Source organism: Larimichthys crocea, chromosome XVIII (assembly GCF_000972845.2).
Source record: "Larimichthys crocea isolate SSNF chromosome XVIII, L_crocea_2.0, whole genome shotgun sequence".
NCBI classification, from domain to species: domain Eukaryota; kingdom Metazoa; phylum Chordata; class Actinopteri; family Sciaenidae; genus Larimichthys; species Larimichthys crocea.
Window position 1 is genome coordinate 21,525,157 of NC_040028.1, and position 20,637 is coordinate 21,545,793.

Here is a 20,637-nt window from a genome sequence, read left to right on the forward strand (position 1 = left end):
TCAATTGGTGTATATTCATGAGTACTAACATAACCCATTTCTCAGAGCGTGAGGCTGAAATCCTCAAGCCACTGGCCAGTGTTGAGGTGGTTGAGAAGGAAGATGCCACGTTTGAGACAGAGATCTCTGAAGAAGATGTTCCAGGGGAATGGAAGCTCAAAGGAGAGGTTTTGACCAGGTCCCCGGTAAGACTGGATGAAGTGTCTAAAGTCTTAATGCATGCACCTTTACATTTGCATGTTCATTTTTATATATATAAATGTACTGTAATGTGTCCATCAGACGTGCGACATTCAAATGGCGGGTGGTGTGCGTAAGCTCACACTGAAAAACTGCCAGTTGGATCAGGCTGGAGAAGTGTCCTACCAGGCTCTGAACGCCATAACCAGCGCCATGCTTAACGTCAAAGGTAAGGAAGTACTTCTGGTATACAGGATTGGACTGACAATGTACCATGTTTTTGAGGATATTAGCTGTAAAAATAAAGGAGTAAGGTCCGTGGACAATAAAATAAAGCTTTTTAGCATTTGAGAGCGGACCTTAGATCTTTATTTAATAGGGCTAATGAGTCAAAATCGTTATTTGCAGCATTCTTTGACTTCTTTCAGCACATGAAGATGGGAAAGGATTTTGATGTTTTCATGGTCGAAATGGTGTCCTGTATTCATTCTTCTGTTTGATGTACCATCTGTTCAATGGTATATATAAACTTGTCCAATGTCCAGTCTGTCAGAAATGACACTGTGCAGTGACGTCACCCGACAGTATATTCGTATGGTCTGTGTTTAAATGTTTTTATGTTAAACATCTACGTACAGTGGCCAGTTTATTGGTTATACCAATACTATGTTCCTGAATGGGCCAATCTGCCAGACATGACGCAGATGGTTGATTTTCTCCGGTACTCAAAAACAAGAGATAACTGGCAAGGACTTGATGAAAAGCAAGTACAAAGAAGAATTTCCTGAAGAATGAAGATTTGTGTTGCATCCTGATATAACTGTAGTCAGAACTTGATGCCAGCTGAAGAAGATGATGGACCTTGAAGATGGAACATGAAGAATACTTGTTATCAGCAAGACTGCGTTCCTTCAACACATGTAGTCCTTCATCATGTAGTCCTTTGGCTCTGGGACCTGCACAGCCTGAAATTGATCCATAGGTTTTCTGTAAGAAGATAGGATGAGCCACAATCTACTTGGCAACAAACATGGAACCCAAGGAATGGTTTCATGTAAATATCCCCTGATATTTCCACAAACCTCTCAAGCTATGGCAGCACATAACCCAGTACTGCATTCAGGGGGGTAAATGTTAAACTGGCCACTTGCTGTAGACTGTTGTACTGTTGTTGTGTGTTGTTGTGTTGTTGATGTACTTGTACCTGTGTCACTCTTTAACCCAGAAATCGAAATGGACTTTATTGTCCCGCTGAAGGATGTTTCTGTGCCTGAAAAGAAACAGGCTAAGTTTGAATGCACCATCACAAAGGACGTCTCAAAGGTCATGTGGTACAAAGGGGATGACGTCATCACCCCAGACCAAAAGAATGATATTGTCGATGATGGAAAGAAGCATATGCTGATTATAAACTGCTGTGAGTTCGATGATGAGGACGAATATACAATTGCGGTTTTGGGCAAAACTTCAGCAGCTAGACTCACGGTGGAGGGTAAGTGCTGGGTTGTCATTGCTGGACATAACTAGCAGAACCATTCATTGAGTTGGTTGCCTCCTCTATATATGAATATGTTTTACTAATACAATTATAGGTATCAGGCTCAAATTTATCTCGCCAATAAAGGACCAAACTGTGAAGGAAGGCAAAACGGCTCGGTTCGAGCTGGAGCTCTCTCATGAGAATATCCCGGTCACCTGGTACAAGAACGACGTAAAAATTCATCCCAGCAGAACAGTCATCACTCACGTGGATGGAAAGAAACATGTGCTAGAAATAAAGGAAGTGACTCTTGATGATACTTGCCAAATTAAGGCTGAGGCCAAAGGAATTCCTTCCATGGCCAACTTGACGGTCATAGGTAAACCAAGAACACCTGTCCTTTGTCTGTCTTACTCTTCCAGTATCTCTTATCTTATTCCCCGCAGCTGTCTGTACAGTTTGTCCATGTTTATGTCTGTGCAGGTCAAACTCATGACCTAATTTTTGTGTTTGTATGGCACTGTTTTATCTGTCCTGTGTCATTAGAAATTGTTTCTCTATGTCATGCATTTCTGTTCCTTGTCTTATCTTTTCTTTGTCTTGCACTGTGTATATTTGTTTTATATGCGTCATGGATGGTCACCAAATATTTCCCCATTCCAGAGGGAGACGCGTACTTCACAGTTAAGCTGCAGGACTATACTGCAGTGGAGAAAGACAAGGTGGTTCTAGATTGCGAGCTCAGCAAAGATGTCGATGTCATGTGGTACCACAATGAGGCAGAGATCAAGCCCTCTAAAATGGTGGCCATAAAGACTGAAGGCAAACGTAGAACCCTCGTCCTCAGGAAAGTTGGGGACAAAGACAAAGGACAGTACTTATGTGACTGTGGAACAGACAAGACAACAGCAATGCTTCACATTGAAGGTAAAGACAAAATTTGGTTTTTGGTTTTTGATGCCCATGTCTATTGAGGCAGCCTCCCCCTTCTTGACATCCCTCTTTAGCTCACCCTTTACCTGCTCTACCTCCTAACCACACCTCAAGCCCCCATCACTCGTTTTTCTGCTGCCGTGTGCTCTTGAAGACACCATGAGGGTCCTCATGGTTCCTGTAACAGAACCATCACTCTTTGAAGAAACCTACCCCTTTATTGTTCTTCAGTACGTTTGAAGAACTGTGGTACCTGTATAATGTAAAAGATCAACATAGAACCAAATTGCCCCCTTAGAAGTTCTTTTTTGGCAATGTCTACTATCTACCTTCAGCACCAAAATCTCCTCTGCTGGTCCACGGGCAATACTAGCAAAATTGGATTGTCACTGTATTTTTACGACCCCTGTTAGAATCTACATTGAGAGCCATTTGGTTGTTTATGGTTCTATGGAACGGTTGCTCATGGCATAATAAAGGAAGTTTCTAAAGTGAACCATAGAGGTTTCTGCAAAGTGTCAGAGTAGAAGCTACCTTAAATTATCAGTCACATGCTGATGTCTGTGTCTGTCTATTGTATTCTAAGTATTTGTATCTATGTGTGTGTGTCTATATATGTGTACTGTGTATGTGTATTTGTTATGTTGTTTGTTTGAATGTTTCAGTGTCTGAACATCTTCACTAAGAATCTTGTCCTTTCTCTTAAACATCAGCTCGCCACATAAAGGTGGTTCGGCCAATGTATGGCGCTGAGGTGTTTGACGGAGAGACTGCTCGATTTGAGGTCGAGCTCAGTGAGGACGATGTCCACGGCCAGTGGAAACTGAATGGCGAAGTCCTCAGTCCATCCGCCGTATGTCTCATTAAAACATCTCAGAAGATATTCTCTTACCCGTGGGTCGATTCACTTTCATTTTGACGCAAACCAGACTTGGATTTTGTTGGATCTAAAAGTTTCAAATCGTATTTGATCTCTCTTTAGCTAACGAATGAATTTGAATCGACCATGGTATTGCTTTGATCACTTTTCGTTGAATACTTTGTACTTTTACTGAAATACTGAAGTTTGTTGGACCATCTGCAGGATGTTGAGATCGTGGAGGATGGTGCCAAACACACTCTGGTCTTGTACAACTGCAAAGTGCCTCAAACAGGCGAGGTGGCATTTACCGCCGCCAATGCCAAGTGTTCTGTTAACCTGAAAGTGAAGGGTGAGCTTTCACTTCCTGACTTTAATTTTCCAAGAACAGCACTGTGCTCGTGGTTTTCTTCTCTGAAAATCAAAAGCTTGAGCACAAAGCTATTCTTTCTTCTTATTGCAAGTTCTTCTTACTTTTTGGATGCTGCAAATGTAATAGTGATTTACATTCAGTGAATGGTGTTTTAAATTCTATTACATTGTGTAAACCAAAAAATTCTCTGTCTGAATCAACAGAGCTCCCAGTCTCATTCCTTACACCGCTGGCTGATGTTCATGTGTATGAAAAGGATGAGGCAAGGTTTGAGCTGGAAATTTCTAGAGAGCCCAAAAGCTTCCGTTGGCTGAAGGGATCTCAGGAGTTGTCAAACGATGATAAGTTTGAACTTCTGGTGGAGGGAAAGAGACACACTCTTATTGTAAAATCGGCCAGATATGAAGATGAAGCCAAGTACATGTTTGAGGCTGAAGATAAGAGGACATCTGGAAAATTGATTATCAAAGGTAAATGGAGTCAGACCATTTCAGATTAGGAATGGTATGATGGTATATCAAGTCACACCTAAGTGTGAGCAAAACCTCACCTTTTGTGTGCTCTGTTAATGGTGTTTGTTGAAACCCTTTTAACCAAAGCACCCTGTCCGCATATTAGTGAACTTTGTTTTTGTTTGGGTTATGGCCTTCTGAACACATCATCATTATATGTTTTGATGTCTTACATGTATACAATTTCTGTTCTGTCAGGTATTCGCCTTGAATTTGTTAAGCCAATTAAAGATGTGACTGTGAAGGAACGTGAAACTGCAGAGTTCAGTGTTGAACTCTCTCATGAAAAGATCCCAGTGGTCTGGTACAAAAACGACATCCGTCTGCACCCCAGCAAGGTGGTGCACATGTCGGAAAACAGAAAAGTCCACGCTTTGGCCTTCAAGGAGGTCACCATCGACGACACCTCCTTAATCAAAGTGGAGGCCATGGGCAAGACCTCAGAGGCAATGCTCACAGTGCTTGGTTAGTATCATTTGAAGGATGCAGCTGAGTTTCCACACAGTCGTGTCAGAGGCACGATTATAGAAGGGATGAGGTCGTATCTGTATTCCCAGAAATTTCTCCCCATTTAGTGATTTTCTACAAACAAGTTGTTTTAACAGGTTATTACTGGTTTTGTTGTATGCCTTCTTGCAGAAGGCGACCTGTACTTCACAGTGAAGCTCCAGAACTACACCGCCGTCGAAAAGGACGAGGTGATTTTGTCCTGCGAGCTTAGCAAGGCCGTCGGAGAGGTCAAATGGTTCAAAGACGGTAACGAGATCTTTCCCTCGAAGAATATTCTCATCCAATCAGACGGCAAGAAGCGCATACTGATCATCAAGAAGGCAGCAAAGAGCAACATGGGAGAGTACATCTGCGACTGTGGCACCGACAAAACCACAGCCAACTTGAACATCGAAGGTAATACCTGCAGAGATCTGACCTCTACCCTCAAACCCCAATCAGGACTGCAGAATCAGCCATTCACCGAAAACAAGCCTCATCTACCCTCCATCCATCATTTCTATGTTCTGTACTCTCATTCTGAATGTTTGTACTGTGTGTAAGACTTGAAGATAATCCAGCCCTATGCATCTTAAGTGATCATTATTACTCTATATGAAAACATATAAAAAAACAAGAAAACATTTTGTGTTCATCTTGATAGATTGTGACCTTTCTATTCCAACGTGAGCTCAACCAATCCGGTAGCTTGACAGTAATCCTTTGGTTTTCCACACAGTCGTTGAGTGTTTGCAGACTTTGAACATATGGCATTGGTGATTCCACACTGCTTAGAAAATCCACAAACTCGTGAAGGTTTTCACTGTCTTTGGGGCCAATTTTATGCCATGCACGTATCTTGTCACGGTATGATGTGGCAACTATGAATGGATTACCAAATCTATCTTCAAGTATGTCCCATGCAGCATGATAGGCTGTTTCTGTTCCTACCAGAAAATGTCCTTCAATAGCTCTCTTTGCTGTGCCACCAACATACTTGCGTAAAAAGAAGAGCTTTTCTTGAGTTGGGAGGTTCTTGCGATCAGTCAGAGTACAGAAGGAAAGCTTCCAATCATTATACTTGAGAGGATCTCCCTGGAAAACCTCAGGTTCTGGGATTGGGACTCGATTAGCTGTGATTGCATCAGCGAGTGTTCTCACAAGGTCATTGGAAGCTTCGTGAGAAGTCGAAAAAGTGACTGCTTGAGTGGCAGGAACTTGGGTGGTTGGGGTTTGTTGCATGAGTGGAAGTGATGTTGGGGTGATGGCTTGACTTACAGGAACTTGAGTAAATGTGACTGGTTGTGGGGGAGAATATATGGTGTACATAGAGTCTTCTTAGTCTTAGTCTTCTTCTTGAGTCTTCTTCAATCTTCTTAGTCTTCATAAATTTCTCAAACATAAACGTCTTCTGCTGTAGTGTAGTGAAACTACGCATAGTATAACAACAAAAAAAACGAACTTAACAAGGTCACATTTCTTTTACAGGTGGGTCGTTTTTTGAAGCTTGTCAAGCTAACATGCACATCTTCCGTTTTCTAGTATTTCAAAATAAAAGCACACATTTCAAAATAAATTCACCGAACGGCTGCAATTACATTAAGAGTTTTAGATTTTCCCAGTACCACTGTTCTGATGACATTTGTAAACGGTTGATTTGTTGCTAGTTCAGTACTAACAAAATAAGTACTATAATAAAACATTCAGATATAATACTTGCTAAGACATCAGTGCCTGATGAGAGTGTAGACATGTTTTATAGGGTTGGCTTATTGTCAAGAGTTACTTCATGTCTCCTGCTTTCGCACAAACTGTAAGTCACTCTGAATAAGAGTGTCAGCTACTCGCCCAAACTGTAACACCTCATGTCTGTTGTACGTCCTCCACCAATCCGTGTTTCTCACTGTAAACCACAACATGAAACTGTTGTAACTCTTTTGTTCTCTGGATTCTCCGAGAGATTTCGGACAGCTTCACCTTGTTTTGTTTTTCCTCTAACGTCTTTTTAAAACTTCTGCAGAGCGCGACATCAAGGTTGTTCGTCCACTGTACAGCGTGGAGGTCACAGAGACAGAGACAGCCAAGTTTGAGACAGAGATTTCAGAGGAAGACCTTCATGGCATCTGGAAACTGAAGGGAGAGACACTCCACCCATCACCTGTAAGATTAAACACTGACACTGAGTAAAACCCAGAAAAAAGGCCAATGAGCAAATTTCCATTAGCAATGTGTAACTTCATTCAAATTTATTCCTAATTTTCCAGAACTGAAATGTTTTGTACACACTCTAGTGTCAACTCATCTCCGAGTTGAGATGAACAGATTCTTTAGATGATCAGATCTTGTTTGAACTGTGGATTTTTGTTCCTAGGATGTGGAGATCAAGGAGGAGGGAACTCGACACACACTGATCCTCTTCAACTGCAAAAAAGACATGGCAGGATCCATCGAATTTGCGGCAGCGAATGCCAAATCATCAGCTCAGCTCAGGGTCAAAGGTGACAGAAATAACACTGGCATAAATCAGAGAAAGTTTGTGAAAACATTTGTTGATAGTTTTCTAAAAGTCACTGAAATCACGAAGACACCCTTGTTTTTGTTTTTCATGCACATTGTCACTTAATTAACCCGATTTTGGTAAAAGATTTATCAACAATTTTAGATGTTATTGTGAGAAACATGAATCCCGGCGTCTCCTTCATCCTGATTGGCTGGCTGAGAAAAAAAAAAGTGGTTAATGTTACTTTTTCATGTGGTGTTTTTCTGGAAATGTTGAATGTTTGTTGGCTTTTAGAAGATGTGTTAGCTTACAGTTAATTTCTGGGTATCAGAAGGGGCTCACAGAAGGCTTCACGATACAGACTCAGAGACAAAAGTAATGGTTTAAAAAAAGTTTACTAGATAAGCTAGGAAAACCAAGAGTACAGGCGAAAGTACAAATCCGTAAGGCAAAAATCGTGGTCAAAAAACAGGCTAAAGGTCGAAGATCAGGTAATCAAAAACAAGAATGCAAGACAAAGAAACGCTGGACAAGACAAGACGAACTGGCAACAAACAGAAGGAGCACAGAGACTAAATAGAGGGAAACAATCAGGCACAGGTGAAACACATGAGGGAGGCAGGTAACCTGAAGATAACAGAAAACATGATTTATCAAGACATGACACTGGGGAAATGTGAACATTTCAAATATTGATTTATTCTGGTTATAATAAACTATGCATGAATTATTTGCATATAAACACACAATCACATCATCTGGAAGCCCTTTAGTGTCTTAAAGTAGTACTTTTGTGTTTTTAATGAAATGTGTTTTGTTGCAAATTTCCGATTTCTGGAAAATGATTTGACCTTTATGTGTTTTCCATGGGCTTGTTAATTATAGTTAATATTAGCACAGGCCTTTTCCTTCCCCTGCTTAACAGACTTCAACAGAGAAGAGATAAAGAATATGTATCTAAAGACTAAATCACTATTTAAGCAGTATATAATCACAAGATGAGTTCTCATTAGAGAGACATGAGCAGCTTGAACAAAAATAGAACGGGGGGGTGGAGAGAGCAGATATCAAGTGAGATGCTTCGCTCAGGCTTCTGCTGGACATCAGGGGTTAACAAAGAATTATCAGGCTGAGATAACAGTCTGTGCAACTCTGTCACGGTTTGTTACACAAGTTTTATCTTATCAAACAAAGATAAACTGATTATGTTGAGAAGCTTACAGAAATTCTTCTCAGCCAACCAAACATCACAATCTGAAAGACATTTCCAGTTAGACCTGCAGAAGATGTTTCCGTTTCTTCCTGGTGTGTCCAATAATTTCTCTGTGCTTGAAGTTTTGTTCAGTATATTCCTTTCCAAAATTAACACAGCAACAAAACCTCCATTCTGACAAGTCTTTCATGGCCGTATTTAAGGACAGGTTTCTTATGCTAGAATAAAATTCAGCTAATTTTGGTGAAATCTGCTTTCCAAGAGATTCATTTATCTGTTCGTAGGCTCGTAGCTCATAGTTTTTCTTACTTAAGAATAAAAATCAGCTCAGTGGAGAACAATCATTTTGTTTAAGAGGATAACCTTGACCAGTTGTTTTCAGCTGAGAAATGCCTCGTCATGATGCTGGACTTTAAAATCTGAACTCTCAAATGGTGAATTCATTTGTTCTGATTGAGGTTTGTTTGCAATGTTTGTAACTTTTAATATATCTTTAGAGCTCCTGTCCTGGTTTCTATGTATTTCTGAACAGATATTGTGTTAAAATGTGCATGTGAGAGCTCCCTGTCAGTCTGCAGAGATGAATGTAAACTCTGCAGCTCGCTGATTAAATGTCCGGCTCTTAACTGGCTGTCACTGACGCTGACAGACAGCCTTTAACTGCCTGTTAAAAGGCTTTAATTCAGGCATGTGAAGAAGCCTGTTGTAAATACTTGTTCATCTAAACTGACATCCTGGATCTCGTCTGACCCGTGTTACTGAAACTCCGAACAGTTACACGGCAGAATCATGGCACAGGTGGCGACTAAACCATGATGTCGGCATTTTCTGCTGTGTGACTTCGGGTATCTCGTGCCAGGAACGCCACATTCTCCTTTTCCAGGAAAATTGCAGGCTGGTGATTGACAGGAGCAGATTGGCTTCCCCTGATGGGTTTGGCAGAGGTGGGCTCTCAGCCAATCGGGCTCCTCGGTTATTTTAGAAGCCACATGCCTTATCTAGAGCAGGTTTGCAGTGATTGGCAGGGGGGAGGACGCGACCCTGTCTCCCACTGGTTTCTGCTGGCCATATAAATCTGATGGCAGGTCGTATGCTAATGAGCTAGGCCCCCCAATGCCAAATCCCAGAGTGGCTTGCTTCAGTTGTCCTGAGGGCTTCCAGTGGCCTGCCTTCAGCCCGACCACACCATGAGGATTAGCAGCTAAGGATTAGCCATTTCTCTCTGTGGATTTTTTTGGATCTGTTGACCTGTTTCGGGGGGGGGACTAATCATGTCTTCTCCCCAATCCAAAGCCCGTGTGATCGGCCTGCAGAGGCCTCTGAAGGATGTCACCGTGACCGTTGGAGAAACCGCCACCTTCGAGTGTGAGCTGTCATATGAAGGCATCCCTGTCGAGTGGTTCCTGGAGGGTACAAAGCTGGAACCAAGCGACAGAGTAAGTCCAAAACACACCTGACTGAGTCCTCACAATGTTTCTGTAACACAAACATGCTCGCTGATTGATACACTTCCTGAAACTGTCCCAAGATCTGATGAGTCCAGGCCTGGCTGGTTCTGGTCCAGAGCCAGGGCTGGTGTTTCCCTCTCCATTTGCACACAATGTTCAGTTTTCTTTGCACTATGGTTCTCCAGCTTCACTCTGTCTTCATATAAGGGCCTGCGGGTGGAGGTTCAAGATTCCAGCTGAGCATTCGATCCTGGTTTTGAGATAACGCAGGCAGGGAGACTTTTCTGCCCTGCAAGCGTTTCTATAGGGTTATTTTTAACAGCTGCAGGAGGCTGAGGCGCAGGGCAGGTGGCAACAGAAGCTATTTGACAGCCTCAGTTTTAAAAAAACACAGTGTGCTGTAAAGGTTTTCTCTGGTGCTGAATCATCGCCACTTCCACAATGAAATAAGAGTTGAAAAGAGGTTGGTCTGAGTCCGGACCGTGAAATGATATCCAATCATAACGCAGGATTAGTTTGATTATGGGATGTAACCGGAGAGGTTTTCAGAGACACATGATCCCTCTCAGGGTTGTGCAAGCGTGATTTAGTGCAACATGGGGATGGGGGGGGGAGTCACACGTTACATCATCTGCTTCATCAAACCTCAAACTAAAACTGATCATTGATCGCTGTGTGATCGTTTTCTTTGAATATAAAGTGAGTGAACAAACATGTTCAACAGTGGGTCTTATAATCATGAACCGTTCCCTGAAATCCTGAGTTGTTTTGCTTGTTTGGCTCCTCTTTACATCGAAGATTTGTTTTGGCATTTCAGATTTTCTTTGGTTGTGAAATATTGTCACAGTTGAACTGGTATGTGTTGTTCACATGTTGATGCTGTTGGTTTAAAGAGTTTAAGGCCACCAAACTGAGAAACATCCCCGGGTTTAGAGGCAGCTAAAGAAAGATGTAAAGCTTAAAAATGAGTAAATAAAAGTTTACTTAACCACATGTTCAGTTTCAGTCTGGAGAACTTTACACACATTTTAATGTTGTTGTTGTTGTAGCAACATAAAACCTCCAACAGGCCAATAAAACAATAAAACAGCTCAACCTGTCACCAAACAAACTCCTTCAAACTGTCAGGAATTTGGTAAAAATCCAGTTAAAGTGACCTGAATAAATACAAGCGAGAAAACCTCTGTACAACATCAGAACTAATCTATATACACACATATATAAATATAGATGTAACTGAACTAAAATACAAAGAAAATATTTAGTCTTTTGTCTTTTTAAAACTTCAAAATTAAACCATTTCTTTCTGCAAAGCTTTTTTATTTTAAACTGTCTCAATCAACTTATTTTATACACTTACTAAAACATTACATTCACTGTAACTCTATTTAACTTTATTAATCCCCTGAAATGTATAAAAGATCTATTCTTAATTCTAAAGTGTGCATCAGAAACCAAACGGGGCTACACATTTACCATCATGGCTCCCTAATTTGTAATCTGGAGTGTCCTCCAGTTCCAACAGCTGGTTTCTACTTTAAAGCTTTGACTACAAACACATTTTGAAAGATTTTTAGGTCATCAGCAGCTGAAGAAAAAATGAATTATAACAATAATTCAAGAAAACCAAAAACAAAACAAGTAAATACTTTAATATGATAAACAACATATGTTTAATTCGTCTTGAGTGGATTCTGTAGCTCTGGGCTCAGGGAGATATACAGTCTGGGATGTGTAGTGAAATCAGCTGTCAGGTGTCAAACGTCATGCAGTTTAAATTGGGGGGAAGGAAAGCAGCTGCCTGCATTCGTTTGAGCTGTCAGGGCTCAGCTGACTGACCCTATGTGTGCTGGAGACCTGAGAACCCAAAACTTCTCCCTCAATTCAACTCTGCGTCTTTTATACCTCAGTGAATCTGAGTGTATCCTGTCGACCTGACAGCTGGAGTTCAGGGAAATGAAGCACAAAGTGTCAGCCACTCTGTCCTTTGAACCTTATAGACAGTGATCAGGGATGATAAACTCACAATCCTACCCGATTACCTGAGCACATGTTGACAGAAAGTTTTGGAAAATAATCCCCCAAATCACCTAAATGATCATAGACCGTAAAGCCCTCAACCGAGTGACTCTGTTGAACCTAGCAGGCAATGCTCAGGGGACATTTGTGTGTTTAGTGGCCAGTATGCTTCTTCATAAACTCTTAAAGTGATATAACCCTGAAGGAGTTAAGAAACCACATACTGTGTGGTACTGTGTGACCGTTGAACAGGCAACACTCCACAACTTCATTTCAGCCTGTCAGCTGTGTTAAGGAAAAATCAAAGCATTTCTGACCCTGTAAACTCGACACTAAGTTTTCAGCGTAAGGCAAAATCCTTGGCATACAAACAGCCTGACAGACCATGTTCAGGTAAAGTAAAATCCATAGCTGGCTAGGTAAATCCTCTTGAAGAAGAATTGTTACTCCCTTACAGCCGATGTTGAACCTGTAGGTGCTGTATGGGGCTGTTATAACCCACTTGACTGAGTGACTCTGGTGAACCTGACAGGCAATATTCAGGGCGGGTAAAAACCATTTGACTTACTGATACTGTTGAACCTCCAGGTGATGTTCAGTGATGATATGACCTCATAAAACTCTTAAACCCCCACACTCACTGACTTTGTTGAACCTGACAGGTGGTGGTAAAGGTGGAAGCTAAAGTCCACACCCTCACTCTGCGGGACGTACAGCTAAATGAAGCTGGACAAGTCAAACTTGCTGCCAAAGACTTCCAGACTGAGGCGAACCTCATCGTCAGAGGTAAGATGACAACATCTGCTGATTAATCCTGGAATTTAACTCTGATCAGCCTTTAAAGACGCTCTGAAAATCTTACCTGGGTGTGTCAGTCCACTGTGATATCACTGTTGGGTGTAGTTACAGGTGTAACAGATGATTGTTTTAGATTCTCTTGTTGAGCCGAGTAGAACCTAAACAAGTGTCACCTGTACATTCAGAGGCGGCAGTGGAGTTCACAAAGCCTCTGGTGGACCAGACGGTGGAAGAGGAAGCCACCGCCACACTCGAGTGTGAAGTTTCCAGAGAGAACGCAGAGGTGCGATGGTTAAGGGACGGACAGGATATCCGCAAGACCAAGAAGTACGAGATGATCATCGACGGCCGCAAGAGAGCGCTGGTCATCCACGACTGCACTCTGGACGACTCAAAGACATACACCTGTGATGCTAAAGACTTCAAAACCTCCTGCTTCCTCAGCGTTGAACGTGAGTAATGTGAAATAGAAAATTACAAGTTATTAACGACTCTTCACAAGAGTTAACTCATCGTAAGATTAAAGGAAACCCTGAAGAATTAATGGATCCCTCAAAATAGTGAGAGGGATCTTCTGTAAGAATTAAGGAACTCTTCATAAGATGTAAAATCCCTGTGAAAAAGTTCCAAAAATCCTTTTTAGACTCAAGTGACTCAAAAAGTTTAGGAGTTAAGGGATCATTAACATTAAGGAATCTCTTATTAGTGATAAGTATCCCTCTGTAAGAATGTAAAGGAATCCCTTGTTAGACTGAAAAGACAAACTCCAACTTAGAATTTAAGAACTCCCCAAAAAAGATTAGAAATCATCCAATAGAGACATGGACCCCACACAAAAGCCAAACAAAAGACCTTTATAAGACTAAAGAACCCTAAAAAAAGTTAAAGTGTCTCTTGTTGGAGTTAAACGAAAACCCTTTCACCACCATAAAACCTCCAATTAAACACATTCAATAAGGAACCCACATGAAAGCCAAAAGACCTTTAGAAAACTAAAGGACAACCTCAGAGATGGAGACCCCTCTAAAAAGTTAAGGGATCCCTAAATTCCTTACCTTATGGAGGTACCTCCATAACTGTTGAGGAACCCTTTATAAGACTAAGAACCCTCAATCAGAGTTAAGAAATCCCTTGTTTAGAGGTAAAGAACCCCTCAGTAAGCTTATAAACACTAAGGGATTCTTTATAAGAGATAAATAATAATTTAAGGAACGTCCTCAGAGAAGTTAGAGGACCTCCCGTTAGATGTAATGTGAATGAACCACATGGTTAACCCTTTGTTCTGTGTGTCCACAGCTCCACATGTCGAGTTCTCAAAGCCACTCCATGATGTCGAAGTCAAAGAGAAGGAATCTGCCAGGTTTGAATGTGAAGTATCCAGAGAGGACGTCAAGGTGAGCACACCTGCTTTGTCTGTTGGTCTTGATAAATTGTGAATGAAAGGTTTTCTTTTCTGTTTTCAACCTGTCTGAGACCTGTTCATGCTTACCGCCTTGTAGGTCCGCTGGTTTAAGGATGGAAGTGAAATCAGAAAGGGGAAGAAGTACGAAATTATCGCTCAAGGTCGCCAACACATCCTCATTGTCCACAAGTCTGTGTTTGATGATGAGGCTGAATACGAATGTGACGCTAGGACCTCCAAATCCTCCGGCATGCTGACTGTCGTCGGTAAGAATAAAACCACAGTAATCGCTCCTGAATCTCTGTCACTGTAGTCGTGATATTCAGTTCAGATCTGACCACTGCGTCTGTTTTTGTGTTGTTCCAGAGGAGGAGGCCAGATTCACAAAGAACTTGTCCAATGTGGAGGGAACAGAGACGGACAGCGTGAAGCTGATCTGTGAGATCTCAAAACCAAGTGCTGATGTTAGATGGTACAAAGGAGATGAGGAGCTGCCAGAGGGCGGCCGCTATGAACATATTGTGGACGGAAAGAGGAGGATCCTCCTCATCCAGGACCTGAAGATGGCCGACGCCGGAGAGTACAACTGCAGGCTGAGTCCCAGCATCAAAACCTCCGGAAATCTCAAGATTAACGGTATGAAAAGAAAAAAAGTGGCTGATCATCTCTGAATGTGACAAACTCACAACCTTTTAATCATTACGATGCTCCCTGTGTTTTAGAACTGGCTGCTGAGTTCATCTCCAGGCCTCACAGCCAGGAGGTGGTGGAAGATCAGAAGGCAGAGTTCACCTGCTCCGTGTCGAAGGACACCTACGAGGTCAAATGGCTGAAAGACGGCAAGGAGCTGGAGGCGGGAGACAAGTACCAGATGGTCAGCGATGGCAAGAGACGAGCTCTGGTCATCAAGAACTGTGAACCCAAAGATGAGGGTGGATACGTGGTCATGATCGGAACGACCAGAGCCAGCGCCGACCTCACCGTGCTTGGTAAGTTACGCCCATGACATCTGATTTTATATGAAGTGATTACACATGATGGAAAGTTTTGTTTTGGTTTTAAATTTAAAATTATTTTAGTTTAAATAAGGTTACTTTATAGAAAACTGAATTCCCAAATAATGATTATTATACAGGATCGAGGAAAACAGTAGGAAGACATATTCCTAAAACATAGAGGCTAAAAAAATAAAACACCAATCGGGTCTCTTCAAAGTCGAAATTGATATTATTTATTATTATTTATTATTATTATAATATTTTCCATACTTCCATACGTCCACACGTTTTGATTGAAATATGTGAAGTGTTTATCTAAACATGTTTTTTATTTTATTGGATCTTTGGAGACTTAAAACATGTTTGGCATTTACAGATTATTTTATTTAGTTGATTCAGTTCACAAGTATAGTTTTTACATTTTGAGAAATCAAATTAATCTTTCACAAAACTAAACAAATCAAAACACAAACTGTCCATAATCCTTTCATTTGTTTATTTTTTGTTGTTTAATTAAGTTTAGTTTTTACTCCATTACATATTACGTACTTAGTTTTTTAGTATTAATCCTGACTGAAACTCTAAAGTTAACATTAATTTTTATCTTTTATTTTATTATTCCAGTTTAATTTCAAATAATTTTCAACATACAGAGTGACCTGAATGCGAGGAGAGTAGAGGAGTAAATTTAGCAGTAATCAGTGGTATGTGTTAGGGGAATTTGAAAGAAAAACCCTTAAATAAGGAGGATCGGATTCAAAGCATCAAAGTTTAAGTTGAATTTATTGTTCTTGTACAAGAGGAGCGTTTCACAGTGCAACACACTAAAGGGGTTACAGAGAAAAAGGCTCCCAGAGGAGCGTTAACAGTTGGTTTTTATACATTTTCCTGAAGATGGGCTGTCTCAACCCCTGTAAATTGTTAACAGTCAATTTGCATATAATGCCTTTAAACAGCTTTCTTCAACATATCACCTAATGAGTAGCCAGTATGTCCCCAATCTTGATGTCACCTCTCTGACCTGTCCCTGACTCATTCTGTTCTCAAATCCCTCTATTTATACATTAACCTGAACCTTACCTTACCCTGCCAGTCTCAGGAAAACAGCAATAAAGGGAAGTGCCCTAAGGGCATGTAATATAAGAACAAACATCGTATAAGTTTAAAACATCCAACTAGCTGTGTAACCCTAATTTTTATAACATTTCCCCCCTGTTTGTACTATTTCAAAAAGGTACAAAATAAAATCACAAGAATAAAAATTAATCAGTGTTCAGTGTTTGGTACAAATAATCATAGATAATGTGGGAGCGAAAAACCTGTCTGGCAGTTCTTTAACATTCTTATTGTTTCATACTGTTGCTTTCTAGACAGGAAAATTCTCCACACGGCCCCGATGCACCGGCGGCCAATAATTTATATTAATAACCATTACAATCACTTCAGTATGCTTAATCACTCAAAAAGATGTAAAATATGAATGCAGAAAATATTCATTCTGATAACAGCAAATGTATAGATACATTTATGAATCTAATAAAGAAAAATAAAAACAGGCTGATCGACTCATCGGACCCTTTCCCTGCCTACGGGTGCTGTCCCTGAGGCGGGAAAAAAAACAAAACCTTTAAATGTATACAGTCGTCCCTCGCTATAACGCGGTTCACTTTTCGCAGACTCGCTGTTTCGCGGATTTTTTTTTTTGTGTAATTTTGCATGCTCTTTTTTTTTTTTTTTTACAGCGTACTGTACAGTATGAATGCGCATTGTGTTAGCGTCCTGATCAGCTAAGGGAGAACCAGGGCCGGTCTTAGCTATGGGCAATGTGGGCGCAGTCTCCGTGAGGGGCGCATGAGCGCCCGAACAAGAAAAAAACCTCGGCAATTTTCTATACCGCTCATCAAGTTAGCGGAGTGGGCGCACCTGGGAGCTGGGGGGGGGGGTGGCAAGGTGTATGGTGGCGGCGGACAGACTGATCCCAGGCGGCAATCTAGGACTAGGGCGCATGAGTGGACGTGAGGGCGCACAGGAAAAAATTCGCCTCGGGCGCTGTTGTGATTTGCCCAGGACCGGCGCTGGTCCTGATTAACTAAGGGAGCACTGTACAAAATGCGTGTAAAAAGGTGTATAAAAGTGTGTGGTTAGGGGTTTTACAGCCTTGAAACGTATAACAATTGTAAAACTCACTTCGCGGATTTCGTTTATTGCGGGTTATTTTTAGAACGTATCCCCCGCGATAAACGAGGGACCCCTGTATACAATTTGCCATCAGTCTTTTTCTCTCAAGCATACGTTACATCAGAACACTATTGTGCTGTGGAACAAACTAAACAGTGTGTCATTCTCAGTAGGTGTTTCTCCTCTCATGGGCGCGTAGATTGACTCTTCTACTCGCTGAACTGGACCCATTCTTCGTACTCGTCCTCATTCTCGTATCTACCGACACCTGGTCCTTCATCTCATGCCTCCCGAACTCATCAACTGTGGAGACAGGCTGATAGAACAATTGTTGTTTCGTTAGTGCAGTAGTAATTCATCTCTGTATCAATTCTCTCATACATGGAATGCAACAGCATCCACAGGTGACCAGGACAGTAATTGCAATTCCTACAGACATCATCAGTACCTTTAGGATGTTTCCCCATCTCCCAAACATACTTTCCATCCATTTTGTGATTGGATCTGTTATACCTGAGTTGTCTGACAATGACGTCAGTCCTTCCAGTGCCTTTGTGATGCTGCCATCAGGTGCTGTGTTATTTGGGATGAAGGTACAACACAGATCAAAAATCTTACACACACCTCCCTTTTCAGCTAGTAGCATGTCTAAAGCTAATCTGTTCTGCCAGGCCATTAAACTAGTTTTATCTAATTGTTCGTGGATTCCTCTAAATCCATCACAGGTATAATTAATAAAGCGTTGTTGATTAGGGGTTGCACGACTTCAGATTTTTTTAAGTCGACACTAATATGATGAAAGTCGAGTTGACGTCGACTAGTCGCCGGTGACGTCATTGATATTTTCAGTAATTAAAAAATCACAGGAGGAGGGAATGCTTTGCAATAATCTGTATTGACTGACAATGCACAGCTGTTACACAGCAAGCATGAAGTAAAAACAACAAGCAGCAACTCAGCTGTTAAATTTAACAGTAACATATCTACACGTAAATCTACATCTCCCATAGTGGAAAACAAAATACTGAACAAAACAATTTGGGAGGAAAACAACACAACACCTGCAGGCCTAGTCATCGTCACAGTCCTGCTCAGTCACAGGTTTCGTTTTTCGGTCCTGGTTTGCGTGCAGGAACACGAGGTTTGCCCGCTGTCGCGTGATGGTATTACCAGCGAGTGAAAAAATCCTCTCGCTTGTCGCTGGGACAGCCAGGTAACGTTTGCCTAACTTGGCCAAATGGGGGAATCTCTCCTGGTTCTAGTGCAGCAGGGGCTGGCTCAATTTGTGGCAGCGCCACCGGAAATGCCACTACTAGCTGCCGCTGCCACGAATTGAGCCAGCCCTCTCTCGATTAGCGACTAGTCGACGTCAAGCTCTAAACGTCATTGTGGCGTAGTGAAGTCGACTAGTCGACTAGTCTGTACAACCCCTATTGTTGATTATAATAGATGTAATTTATCCAATCCACATTTTTATTTATTGGAAGCAAGTATGTAGGCATCATTAAGTGAATCAGAGCGCAGGTACCATACCAGAGTTTAGGCAACTTAGGTCTTAACCTCTGTCCTCCACAGTACCACCATATATCTGATCGTGCATATTCGTGTGTAGTCACCAGCTCATCAATGATCCCATAGGGATTTTCTCCTACCGTAATTATAGTGCCACACCCTGTCAGGGATCCTGTGTCTCTCCTTGTTCCTCGTTTCCTAAACAGGCAGGTGTAATTCCCCTCGTATGGTGCGAACCATGGTGGAATAATCTCAGTGGGAACAGCTGGAAAGAGTTACTTGAGAGTGGTACAGTCCTGTAATATTAGGCTGTATGTGAAGACTCAGCATTACTGCTGGCAAACATGTTACCCATCCTTTTCCTGTCTCGTCCATGGCTTTCCTAAGTTTAGCCTTGATTGTACCATTCGCTCTTTCCACTAGTCCTGCTGATTGTGGATGATAAGAACAATGATATTTCATTTTAATGGAAAACAGGTCACTCAGTTTCGCAATTACATCATTTCTGAAATGTGGTCCATTATCACTAATATATGATTTCTGGAAATCCAAATCTTGGTGCAATATGTGTTGCTAACGCTTTAGCTACTGTTATTGCATCATTTCGTGTGGTTGGAATAACTTCAATCCATTTTGAGTATAAGTCTATGATCACTAGACAATACTTTTTATTTTCACATTTATTTAATTCAGTGAAATCCATGCATATCATATGAAATGGATACTGAGCATTAGGCATTTTACCTGGTCTTGGTCTTAATCTGCCTTGGGCATTCTGTTTTCCACACACTAAACATGATGCACAAAATTTATTTTTTTTTTGCATAATTTAGGAATCCTTATGCTGTATATATTATTTTTATTAGCTCATACATTCCCCCTGTTGACGCATGTGTTAATCCATGCGTCAATACTGCTGCAAATTAAAATAAATTCTTTGGAAGTATGTACTTGCCCTCTGGTCATTTCCATAACTCATTATCAGATAATGTCGCCCCCCTGTTCATCCAAGATTGTTTTTCTGATTCAGGTGAGCTCTGTTGCATATCTTTTAAGATGTCATGGTCAATGTGTGTGATCTCTTCAGCCGTGTATATGTCTTGGTATTCTTGTCTAGCAGCAGCTTTCTTGGCTTCCTCATCTGCTTTACGATTTCCTTGTGAAACCAAGCCAGTCCCTGTTGTATGGGCTGCACACTTACAAACTGCTATCTGAAGTGGTAGTTGTACCGCTTTTAATACGGCTAAAATCAGAGTTGTATGCAAAATCGGTTTACCTGTGGATGTGATCATACCTCTATTTTTCCACTGTTGTGCAAAAACATGTAAGGTATTAAAAGCATATGCACTATCAGTATAGACAGTTATTCTCTTTCCTGCTCCTAATTTGCATGCTTCAGTTAGTGCAATCAGTTCTGCTGTTTGAGCTGAGAGGTGGGGTACTAGTGCTCTAGATTTTAACACTTTGTCTATAGTTACCACTGCATATCCACTACTGTTTGTCCCATCTGGGTTCTTTTTACACGATCCGTCTACAAACATCACTACATCCGGATTTTGTAACGCCACATCAGTTAAATCTGCTCTTGGCAACACTTTTTCTGTGGTTTCAGCTACACAATCATGTTTAACGCCTTCTGTTTCATTTGGTAGTATCGTTGCTGGATTTAAAACTGTACACCTTTCAATAGTCAGATGAGGCTGAGAGAGTAGGATAGTCATACAGTTTAGATGTCTAGCTGGA

The 20,637-nt window shown here is 41.3% G+C and overlaps 1 protein-coding gene across 1 annotated transcript in view; it reads left to right on the forward strand.

The window, feature by feature from the left end:
- LOC104936443 (titin) overlaps positions 1 to 20,637 on the forward strand; it is a 195,555-nt gene that overhangs the window by 89,615 nt on the left and 85,303 nt on the right. Inside the window, exons 103-121 of the mRNA XM_027290741.1 lie at positions 46 to 185; positions 283 to 409; positions 1,406 to 1,672; positions 1,773 to 2,039; positions 2,324 to 2,587; positions 3,307 to 3,446; positions 3,678 to 3,804; positions 4,029 to 4,295; positions 4,536 to 4,802; positions 4,977 to 5,243; positions 6,847 to 6,986; positions 7,198 to 7,324; positions 9,833 to 9,975; positions 12,669 to 12,792; positions 12,990 to 13,256; positions 14,101 to 14,198; positions 14,304 to 14,472; positions 14,573 to 14,842; positions 14,929 to 15,195. Of these exons, the coding sequence (XP_027146542.1) occupies positions 46 to 185; positions 283 to 409; positions 1,406 to 1,672; positions 1,773 to 2,039; positions 2,324 to 2,587; positions 3,307 to 3,446; positions 3,678 to 3,804; positions 4,029 to 4,295; positions 4,536 to 4,802; positions 4,977 to 5,243; positions 6,847 to 6,986; positions 7,198 to 7,324; positions 9,833 to 9,975; positions 12,669 to 12,792; positions 12,990 to 13,256; positions 14,101 to 14,198; positions 14,304 to 14,472; positions 14,573 to 14,842; positions 14,929 to 15,195 (3,738 nt within the window). The remainder of the gene's footprint in view (positions 1 to 45; positions 186 to 282; positions 410 to 1,405; positions 1,673 to 1,772; positions 2,040 to 2,323; positions 2,588 to 3,306; positions 3,447 to 3,677; positions 3,805 to 4,028; positions 4,296 to 4,535; positions 4,803 to 4,976; positions 5,244 to 6,846; positions 6,987 to 7,197; positions 7,325 to 9,832; positions 9,976 to 12,668; positions 12,793 to 12,989; positions 13,257 to 14,100; positions 14,199 to 14,303; positions 14,473 to 14,572; positions 14,843 to 14,928; positions 15,196 to 20,637) is intronic.